At 30.7% G+C, this 12,061-nt stretch overlaps 2 protein-coding genes across 5 annotated transcripts in view; one reads left to right on the top strand and one right to left on the bottom strand.

Annotated features, from left to right (window-relative positions):
• Positions 1-12,061, top strand: part of LOC141530230 (apoptosis-resistant E3 ubiquitin protein ligase 1) — a 57,891-nt gene that overhangs the window by 15,524 nt on the left and 30,306 nt on the right. For 2 of the 3 annotated variants that reach the window (XM_074247234.1, XM_074247236.1), the window contains exons 3-4: positions 7,003-7,093; positions 11,226-11,419. In XM_074247234.1, coding sequence (XP_074103335.1) covers positions 11,242-11,419 — 178 coding nt within the window. In that variant the 5' untranslated portion in view covers positions 7,003-7,093; positions 11,226-11,241. Of the gene's footprint in view, positions 1-7,002; positions 7,094-10,664; positions 10,940-11,225; positions 11,420-12,061 lie in introns of those variants that run through there. The other variant, XM_074247235.1, reaches the window with a different exon arrangement.
• LOC141530231 (serine protease inhibitor dipetalogastin) overlaps positions 1-12,061 on the bottom strand; it is a 47,927-nt gene that overhangs the window by 13,829 nt on the left and 22,037 nt on the right. Inside the window, exon 1 of one of the 2 annotated variants that reach the window (XM_074247242.1) lies at positions 4,340-4,773. The exons of the other annotated variant lie outside the window; for it this stretch is intronic. Coding sequence (XP_074103343.1) covers positions 4,340-4,388 — 49 coding nt within the window. The 5' untranslated portion in view covers positions 4,389-4,773. Of the gene's footprint in view, positions 1-4,339; positions 4,774-12,061 lie in introns of those variants that run through there. 2 annotated transcript variants of the gene reach the window in all.

Below are 12,061 nucleotides of genomic sequence, written 5' to 3'. Positions count from 1 at the left end.
GTAATTTAAACTACGGATTTCCAACCCATTAAACTCACGTGCCTAACAAAACAGAAAACTACAAGACAAAGAGTAAAATAAACAATAACAACTATGAGCAAAGCTACAAAGAGTTTTGAATAATAATAGTGATCGTATACAAATAAAAGTGCTTGTGATTAAATCATTGTTGAGAAGAAAAAGATTATGACTCCACAACAATGAAGATTTAGGATTAAAAACTTGAATGAGTCGGCGTAAAATCAGTTTTGATTATTCGAAAGCGTGAAAGTAAGGATGAAATGATTTTCGAAAAATTAAAAGTTCAGTAAATCGCTAATTCAACGTGTACCAGTATAAAGTATGATGATGATGATGATGATGATGATCAATTACACGCATGAATGAATGGTAGTAGTAGTACAGTAGGGTAGTATTGAATGTCCTATCACCTTCATTAGTATGCCATAGAAGAAAGTTTAATATAAGATGAAATGAGAGTATGTTCATGACACAGAATACTGAATGCGGCGAGCATTATTTACTAGGAGAAAAAAAAAAAAAACAAGAGAAGAGGGTAAAATGTATAAATTGCTTTGAGGATCGATTATTACTAAGTTGTATTTAAATTATTGTGTTGATGCCTGAGGCCTAATCCTCATAATGTCTCGGGGTTCATTTTAAATTGTGAGTTTAAAAAACCGTTGATGAGAAAGAATAAAGAGATTTTTTTCCTATTCCTCATTATATTTATTACAACAATAATAACAATACGAAACACTTGGACTTAAATTTTGAAGATGGTATCGATTTAATGTTGCGGTGAATCCACGAGCAAAAAAAAATATTTAATTGCCTAATCAACTCGGTAGGTTGAACAAAAACGTTGAGAGAATGAGGATGGAAAAAATAATAAAATAAAATCAACTGAGCAGAGTGGTTACATGTCAGTCAATTGAAATTCATGAGGGTATTGCTGACTGGGTCTCCAGGTCAGTGAAGTAAGTCAGATGTTGGTGTTGCCGTGTTTTAAACAACATCTAATAAGTTTTGTCGAAAAGGCCTAAGCTGTTTTCTTTGTAGTCACAGAATATAACGTGACAATTGTCTATTTGTAGATGATAAAAATTTTAGGAATGGTTTAATTGAATGAGTAAAGCTTGAATAAATTTATTATAACTTCAAACTCATAACTTGTAACTTATTACTTATAATTGTATGTATTTAATGTACATTTACGTGGGTTGCATTTGTTTGAATAGTATTTATAACAATGTAAAACGTCCCACGCTGTCATTGACTCTCGAGTATTCGAGTCTACTCGCAGAGTAAGATGATTGACCGCATCAACACTCTACAAACCACAGATGAAAAGATCATTCTGTTATTGATCGTACCTCGTTTAAGTGCACTTGTATATGTGGGTTGGTGAAAGGAAGACCATGAAAATTTAATTTATCTTGACACTGATGTCATTATCATTCAAAAAATAGCAAAGGTACATCTTTAGTACGAAAAAAAAAAAAAAAAAAATGAAAAAAATTTTCTAACCATTTTTCATAGTGCTGATTATCTGAAACTAGTGACAACTGGCTTATAATCATCGGATTAAAATGATGATAATATTTCTATGTATAAATGTCACTGGATATTATCGGTATTAATTCCAGTCATTCAACCACGACTTTACAAAGCTATTTGAGTAAATCTTTTATATCATACCCCATCATATAATAATAATTTAATATAATAATAATAATTTATATTACACGTGAATTGAAATTCCAGCGTACTGTGGTTATTACAAAAAAATTAAACATCAGTGACGAGCCGATCGGGAGGCACATTACATTTGTAATCACAACACGTGCATACGTAAGTGCTAAAACGTTAAGCGATTAATCTGGTTTGCTGGTTAAGTGAGGGGAATGAGTAATTTACATTCAAGCATGTTTGTACGTTGTCTCTTTGCCTCTTATGTTAGTCTTCTTCTACTTCTTCTTATTCTTATTCTTATCTTCCGTCTCTTAAGTTTTTTTTTTCTCCTGGCCACCAGAATAATGATAATAATAACAACGACATGCAAATGTAATAGTATACTGGATAATAAGTACTCTGTACTGTATACTGTAAAACGATTACAGTATCCATGGATTTGAATTGAGTACTTAGTTATCGATACAAGTATTTAAACTGTATATCGAATACTGGTATTACTTTTATTGAGTAAACTGTAATATTACCAAGACTATTTTTATAATTATCTAAGGTTCATGTTTCAAGCTTCTTGACTTTCGGCACGGTAGAATCGAAAGTTGGCTGACTTAAGCTTTTTCAAGTCTAATAATAATTAATTTATTGAATAATAATTGTCCAATAAACAAAAAATTAATAACTTGGGAGATAGCAGCAGCATAAACACAAATGTTGGTACAAGGTGCACAGTAAGAAAAGTTTAAAAATATCACGAAACATTTCGAGTAATAAGCTTGACGATAAAAGGTAAACCGAGAAATTGAAACCTATTGCCGAGACCACATACGCGTGTTATAATGGATAGAATCTTAATGACCAGCATGCACATCCCAGGCATGACGACCAAGGTGATTATTTTTTTATCTAACAGAGTCGACTAATAAAAGCGTCACGTTGATCACTAAATTTTCCGTGTCATCCTTTTTTTAAATAAAACCAAATAACTTTTTATATGATAATAAAGTTATCGCATCGTTCTATCTACTAAAAAGTTACTATATTAATGTTTAATTCAATAACTCAATTATCATCAATAATAATTCCGATCGGTTTAATACTTTTACACTTCACATCCTAATTTTCAAAACTTTTTATTCAGATTAACTGTTTATGATAATTAATGAAAAAAAAAAAAAAAAAAAAAAAAAAAAAACGGTTTAATAACTTAATAGTAAATTGTTAAGGTGTTACAGTTAGGGATTAATTATATCGCATAAATATAATTAATTATCTAATAAAACGCATTGAGAATATTCTCAAGATGATTTAATTACGATATCGATCGCCACGGTAATAGTAATGATGATATTCATTTGCAGAAATATAAGTTATAAATCATATTCTCCATTCATTTAACGGATTATTAACTTGTTAAGGCTATTTATATTATCTAACCAGTTTGCTGATAATAATGACCGATAGATAAATAAATGAATCAATTCTAAATCGATCGATCAGTTTGAACGTCTCAATCAATTTAATTTCCTGCTGTTCAATAAAATTTAACTATTTGTAGCAATTTTAATGGTCCCGATTAAATAAAGTTCAAGCGTCAATTAATTTTTTGGGTCATCAAACTCAATTCTGTTTTATAACTCAACAAACGTCACTGCACACAAACAATGCGGGTGGATAAACAGTACTCGTTAATTTACATCGACAAAATAAATATTTATAATTACTGGGAATTATTAAGTGGAAGGCTAAAAAAAAAACATAACAGACGGATTATTCGGGAGACTTTGATGAGGACCCTTTTATCTCAAGTGCCAGAGCATAGTTGGCTATAAATGCACGCAAGACTGAACTGTTGAGACATAATTCAAGTGCAATCATATGCCTGAATACACCGATTTGAATTTCGCCAAACGATCTGATGTTTGTTTAAATATTTAACGATTCATTGATAATTCCATATGAATAAATATTCTGATTTATTTCTTGGACATTTTTATGAGTCTACACACGATGAACTTTTTTTAAATTTACTATTTATAAAAATATTCCAAAGATATCGATTACATCAGTCTTTAAGAATCATCGAACACGTAGAATTTAAATATTAAATAATAAATTACATATAAAATAAACTACATTGCTTATTAATATTAACGCGACTTTAATTATTACACCGAGTATCATGTTCAATCGCTAATTTGTAATACCAAACAAAGTTCAAAGTATTTAAAGTTATCACTTTTAAAATCATGAAATAATTTTTAATCATTCATTTTTATCAAAAAAATTTTTAATTTCTATTACGAGTTTTGAATAATTAATTTCATTTTGACCAACCAAATTTATTTTCTGTCATAATTTAATATAAAATCTCGCAACTATCGATTGTTTAAAATAATTTAATATCAAATAAATAAAACTTCCGACAAGGAAATCCCCCGAGATTATTCTAATAAGAATTATTTTTTTTTTAAGTTGAATTGCCAAAGGATTAGCTCAAGTCTCTGTCGGATTAAAACTTTATAAGATGCGATCGTCATGCGGATCTTTAACTCGGAATATGAATCGACTATTTTTATTTTTTATTGAATAATTATAAAATATATCAACACAGTTAAAAATAAATAAATAAAAAAATTAGACTGACCTTGAAGACAGCAAGCAAAAAAGACAGCGACGAGTATATAATAGCGCATTTTGTATAAATAGTTCAGACTGTTGGAGAAAAATGTCCCAAGTTGATTCACGTGTTGCTGGTGATGTTCCTGGTGGTGCAAGCAAGATTGCGGAAGCAGTCACAACAGATCGGTTGGCACAGCACCTCGGTTAGTTCTCTCGGTAGCAGAGATCCCACACGGCTTAAGTGTTGAGATAAAAGAAGCGGTGATACAGCAGTAGCCGTCGTAGTCGTGCTCGAGCTCGTGGTCTCGGTCTCGGTCTCGGTCGTGGACTTAGTCGTACTCAACAGTGAGCGTACTGTTCAAGAGCAAGGACGTGGAGAAAGGCGAAGAAGGAGAGGAGGAAACGTGCCCTCTTCGACCTCTGTCGTCCTTCGAGGTTCACGAACGACTGAGACAGTCGGTGCACTGTCGGTCTGGCTATAGCCTCCCCTTCCTACTTTCACAAACGTGCTCCCATTTCCCAAGTCAATTCCTATATACATATAATACAACAACACCATACCATACTCTCCTCGAATAATATTATATCTCCTCCAACTCTGTACTTCCATTCGGGGATAGGGACCAGTGCGAATCATCCAACTACTCCTCCTATCCACTCCGCCTCAACGGGACCACTATTTGCTTTTTAGTTTCGTTTTAAAAATTCTCTTTTATTTATTTATATTCATAATGTATCATATCAATTGTTGACAACCTGATTTTACACATTATTTACATTCGTACATGTCAGAAAGGATCAACTGCTAATCGAAGACAAGTATAACCAGTCAACTATTATCATTATCATTGCATATGAAATCATTTTCACTGACAACAACCGACAATTAATTGATTGAAGTTGAAGTTATCAAATGAATGAGGAGAAAAAAAAAAAGAATAAATTAGAGAGTAAAAAATATTAACTCCAATAGCGATGACTCTTAGCACAAGACACCTCGAGCGTCAATATCTCACAATCAGTATTAAGTGTTATAGAATAACTACCCTAGTTTTTAGGCCACCTTATATCTTAGCATCAACATTAATATTAACTCACACCCAATTTTATCCTTTGTAAAATTTTTATTATTTTATATTGTTATTATTATTGTTTTGTAACTCTTTCCGGTATGGAGATGGAGATTGATTCCATGAAAGAGATAAGAGTTAACATAATCGGTAATTTATTCCCCGATCAGTTATATTATATTATCCAATTTCTTAAGTTTGGTTTTTTATTCTCTTTATGCTCTGTACTGGTTATATTATCCATTTGCGCAGAGTTACGGTCTCTCGGCAATTGGGATCGATTGATGCACGAGGTCCGGCCTCTTTGATATGAAATTTTAAAAAATGATTGCACCGTAACTAATTTCGTGGATCAAATTTACAAGGAAATCAAGTGCCGTTGAAAAATATAAATTACAAGACAACCAATAACATACAATTTTTTTATGATTGACCGGATTTATTTATTTATGTACGTATTTATTTACATGTTTTTTTTAAAACCTGTACTGGTATAAGAGGCCCTTATGAAATTTTTGATCGAGGTTAATTATGGCACCGGTTTTATGCTTGTGAATAGTTTAAAATGTGATTTATTTAGCAAAATAATAATTGATAAACAAGTAAATTTACTTTATTTTCTATTTGAAAATATTCACTTAGAGCAATGTAAATGAGATTTTGATAAATAAACAAATAACGAATGTCTAATATATGTAATATTCATTTACCGGTTTAACAAGGATACATTTATACTCGACAAGAAGTAAAATAATAACAATTGAGGACTCGGTTGAATTGACACGAAAAAGAGCAAGGATTTCACCCGCTACTCAATGAGTTCTACATCCGCGGATGATTTACCAGAGCTCAGCCTCTACTACACCTTGAGTGAAAAATAGTTACGGCACTTGGGATGCTAAAGTAACTATTACTCTAGACTTAATTCTTGTACTTATGTACTGACTTATATTAGCCCAGTCTAACCAACTAAGAATAAGCGCTCGTTGTAAGTCTAAGTCTCTATAAGCTGTAAGCTACAAGTCTTTGAGGCTCAAGTATAAAGCCTCGAGCACAACAACCAATAAGCAAGTATATCCAAGCTTCCAAACACATTCGTCAGACTGCCTTTCACCTGTTTTTCTTTCGACTATTATAAATGCATCGTTTACCCAGGAATCTATCGTTTACAGAGAAAGACAAATCACTGGCTGCTATTTAGTTATTTCATAGCTCTCTGCTCTCTTGACGTATCTTTACTTGCAAAAAGGTACTATCATCAGTGATGAGAAAGTTTAACTTTAACTAGGCTGCTACTTTACGTTTTTTTATTTACACTATTATTATCATTATCATTTTTTAAATTAGTGCAAAATATTTTATTGAATCAAAACAAAGTCAACTTTCATTTATTTTACCAAAAAATTTGAATTTAAAAATTTTATCATTTATTTTTTGCTAAAACATTATTATTATGATTATTGACTTGATAAAAATGAAAATAAAATGTACCTTCGGATCTATGAATAATAAATATAGTTTCGTAAATAATATAAATACATAAATATATTTATGAATAGCAAATAATATATAATACTTATATAAAATATTAATAACGTACTGAATAAACATTTTCCAGTGTCAAAAGACAAGTTGGTGTGCCGAGTTGTGGTACTACTCCATGTTCGTGACCATATTCAGAGGCTCGTAAAGTATGTGACCAGACAGGGGTAAGTACGTGTGCTAAGTGTACATACACTGAATAACATATTAAATGTGTGTGGATGTGTGCTTATTCTACACTAGTATGCATATGCATAGAAAATAACTATATGTTTATATATACATACCTAGTACTAGATAGATACTACGAACATCATTTAAATTACGACCTAGACCTCGATCACCTCTGTTTCCATAGTGTATAACCACCAGGAGGGTGGGATATCGCCATAGATAAGCATGCCATTAAAAAAAGTGCAAGCGAGCTTTTACAATTGTTGGCTATTCGCTCACTGCTGAATCAAAACTTTTCTATACAAAACTAACGCGGAAATGCTAACTGAAAAATTTTTTATTTAAATTAAAAATAATTAACGCCTATTCATTTAATCGCTTAAATTCAGCTGAGTTTGCTCCCAAGAATGCATTTTTTATCAGATTTAATTAACGGATTAATCGGAGTAATGAATTTAAATGAAAAAAAAAAAAGAGAAAAAAAAGGAAAGACGATTAATTGATAAGGAAAACATTTGTTTGTGAAATTGTTGAGAAAACTTTGAAAGTGTTATTTTATAGCTGTAAACAGATTCCGTGAGAGTTTAATGATCAAGTTAAATTGTCGAGATGCCGATGTTCAGCATCCAGCAGGAGAGGAGCCAAGTGATACGCCACAGAATACCATCATCATGATAATAATAATGAGTGGTAGCAACAGTAGCAACATAGGTGGTATGGTATCATACACTTAAATTGATTGATGGTAAAGAAAAACCGGATAATCAAGTGACATTTTATGGTATCGGTAAAAGGGGAGGAGAGATGAAATGAGAATTAATCATCGGTAAGAGCGTGTAAGATATAGTTACCAGACTGTGAATGCACTGCAGAGTGCATCATATGGTATTAGGCATGTTATGTCTTTTTCTTGTTAACGTTTCTCAACTTGAACTGTCACATATCGTCACACCCGCAGCGTACTACGTCGTGTGTGATACGAACCATTTCAGTCTGGTCTTAACACATAACATTCATTGCTACCGCTTCTTCAACGCATCACGCTGTTGTACACATCACGGCCCAGCTGTCGCATTGACATAATTGACGCTTCTTTGATTTAATGATCAATGAGAAAAATGCCGCGGCTAACTATACCAATCTCGTGGGTATGTACCATTATATCGCGTGATTAAGCCATTAGTGTCATTTCAGATATCCTAAATATCAGTTTGTCTATACTTTATGATCAAATACTTTGCATAATCATTTGATACTCGGACAAACAATTTATGTCGCGTGACGTAAACTTAAGAATTGGTTAATTGCGTTCTATGATATTCTCTTCTGGCTTCCAATTAAGGATTAGGTTACTGGCCTCACGTGGAGGATCTGGACAGTCGCAAGTCAGTACAAGTTTGAACCTTATGTGGAGGATCCGGGCGGTCACACAAGGTCAATCTTTAGAGTCACAAAGTAGCTTTGAAAATCCAGTGCGAAATCCGTCGAAAGTTATGATTGCACACCTTAGATCTTGTGAACAATATTGTTTTTGGCAAATTCTTGACTTGAATATTATTTTTTAACGTAAATAAAAAAAAAAACTAATTTAAGCGAAGAGAAGAATCTAAACTAAGAACATAATTTTGAAAAGTTTGATCACCTTGAATCTTGCCGATCAATCTCTTCAAAATTATATTCATCGTTCAAAAATTTTTCTCATGTATCAATTATTTTTATCATTCTTTTTTTTTTTTCTGTGTATGCTATCTTCCTGCATTTTAAGTTTGATGTTTGTTTTGTAATTCAACGTAAAAAGTTTTTTACAAAGTGTATTTAAAAAAAATCTGTAAGTACAACAAATACGACACTTTCTAATATGTCGCATCTTAAACAGTTGCGAGAGAAGAGTGATAAAAAATGAGTAAATAAATAAAAAAAGGAACTAAGCGTTCAACTGCATTGAGGTCATGCCGCTGAATGAGTCCAATGGCCCGGTCTGGATACCTTTTGCGAGAAGAGTTGCAGACAGGTCGAAGCTCACGCTCCGGCTATCTCTGATGCCAATGAAGTTACTTTTTCATGTGTGATGTGCGATGAACAAACAGAACCTATAAGACTCGAGTACTTGATAAATTCCCCGAGGTGTCGTACTTGTAAAACGATCGTTAAGTGTTATGTAGTTTGTACATTTACGCCTAGGCCTCAGATCGGCTTGCTTGAACGAGTCCGGCAGCCAGGAACTCGGTCGCGACTATCTCTATTGACGCACGACGCGGTGACGCGACACAAGACGCCACCACAAGATCACGTCGTTGTTTGTCGAGACAATCCAACTTTAGAACTCTTCAAGTCCAAGCGGTTTTCTAACTTCAACTTCAACAAATTTACGTCGCTTCTATTTACTTGTTTGCATTGTCATTTTGATCTTTTTGTTTAAAACAATAGCAAATTGATGATGACGTATCAAAGCAGGGCAATTTACTATTTAATTCTCAAGATCTACTAATCATATTTTTTTTTATTCTTCGATGAAGATGTTTATTTTTCGTAGTTTTTAGTAAGATCCATTTTCACAAACTGATAAAAAAGTTAACTTGATTCAAGATAAAAACTCTTTATATAAGTAAAATCTACTTAAACCAACAATAATTTCTCTGTAAATTAATTTTTTTATTAGTTTATCATTGATCTAAATATAAAATCCGTTTTGATGAATGATTTTCTGCTAATTTCTGCAAGTTACTGATGTAATAAAAATTAATTGATATGTTTCATATTTATTTTCATTATGAATATATATCTTATTTGACAAAGCACTCATTTTTCGAAAAATATCTCAAGTATCTTTATCGCTCATTAGTCATTTTTTTTTTCTATTTAAATAAACTAGTAACCTTGCAGTCACTATGTGACTTGTGAACTATAAATAAATAAAATTTTGCTTTATTAACTAATAACTTTTGTTAAATTGCTCTGTACTTTTTTAACTATTGACATTTTTTAGGATATAAGCTCATCCCGATGTTATACACATCAAGAGCTTTCATTTAAGTACCCACATGCATTTTGATATATTTTTCATATATACATATATATAATATATTTAAATATTATGAAAAATTGATGTGGGTACTCAAATGAAAGGTCTCGATGAGTATAACATCAGGATGAGTTTATATCTTTAAAAATGTCAATAGTTCACGAGATACAAGGTCATTTCTTAACTATGTTTACTTTATTTACTTAAATATTTCGTTATTGAAATTTATATTTAAATAATTAACAAAAGTAACTAAATTTAATTGAAAATTAATAAAATATCTGTAAAAACAATATTTATACATATTTGACGAATTTTTTTCTAAATTTATTAATTATTACAATTATCATTGTAAATTTAAAAAAAAAAAAATTTTATATATTGATCTATAATATCAACATTAAATTTACCACCGGCAGATATAGTTCCATATTTCTCTCCTAGATGACAGCTCAAGATCAATAAACTACCCCGAAAGCCGTCTGATCTTTATAAAAACAGTGTTCTGTTTTCGGTAGACGAACACACTTCAATATCTAACAATCATTAATAATTATAATTGTCAATAGAATTACCCAACTTTAAAAAATGTATAAATTTTTAAATGAATAATAATTTACAAAGTTAAATAGTTGATAAAACAATTAAAAAAAATAACATCAATGAATGTCAGTGTCGAGTTACCGCTTCGTACTATTTAGTGTTTATTATTGTTTAATAGCAATTAATATCGCTTAAACAAACCGTAAAAACTACAGTGATTTACAACTTAGCCGGGAACAAAAAAAATTATTAGATCTTATCTCCTAAAAATGTGGTAAACAACTAGGAATTTTTAAATAAAATTAATAAAGCTTTTACTGTCAAAATCAAATCAAACTATTAACCTCCAAAGAGAGCGAAAGATTAAATTTATTTCCATAAAATAAAATGAATTAATTTAAACAGCGGTGATGAAAGACATTGAATTTAAATGAATGCGCTTTTAGAGTAATAAAATATCACGATGAATAATGAATAAATTATATATTTATTTATTTTATCATTTATGAATTTATATTTACTTACTGTTAAATAAACATTTTTTTGAATTATTTTTACAGATGAAGATTCTGAGCAATGGCACGATGCTCTACGGTATTGTCAGGAATATTTTTGGCATTGTCCATGGTATTGTCACTGGGTAAACTTTTGATGTTAGCAGCTGGAAATACCAATAATGGAGATTTAACGGAAGCCGATCAGTGGTTAGTTGAAAATGGATTATCGCAATATCGCCAACTTTTTAAACAAAAAGGTATGAATTTTCATTTATATTAATACTAATTTTATGATAATAGAAACAGCAGACATTTGATAATTATTCAAGCCATAAATTAACGAATTGAGTATCAATAGTTGAAATAACTTTATGACATTAAAGTTAGCTGCTACTTGACAATCTTTTAATTTTTTTTAACAAATAAATTTGTTCCAAAAAATTATTTTTAAAAAATTGCATTTGTAGTTTTTTTAAATTTCTAAATGTTAATTTTTTTTTTAATTTTTTTTGCCATCATTTATTGGTTACAAAAATTCTTAAAATTATCAATTATCTGCTAAGTTAATTTTCATAAGAACTTTTGGAAATTTATGCAAATTTTTTAAAATTCTAAATATTTTTAATAAAAACCTTCATATTAGAAATTTTATCTAAAAATAATACTTTGAAAAATCCAAAATAAATTATCTGTCACTTCTAGTATCATAATTTTTTTTTTTTTTTTGGTAGAAAATTGAAAAAAGTTTATTCATTGGAGATTGTATTTGATGATTGAGCAGATACTAGTTTTTTATCCCCCTAATTTAAGAGCTTTTATAAAAGACTGTACTTAATATTCGTCAAGATTGGAAGATAGGTAGGGAAACGCTCACCAAAAGGGACGCAAACAAATAAACA

This window comes from Cotesia typhae, unplaced genomic scaffold (genome assembly GCF_013202065.1).
Source record: "Cotesia typhae breed Kobodo isofemale line unplaced genomic scaffold, CoteBio_Ctyphae contig_48, whole genome shotgun sequence".
NCBI lineage: Eukaryota > Metazoa > Arthropoda > Insecta > Hymenoptera > Braconidae > Cotesia > Cotesia typhae.
The sequence above is the reverse complement of the archived record's forward strand: the minus strand, read 5'-3'. Positions and strand labels throughout refer to the sequence as shown.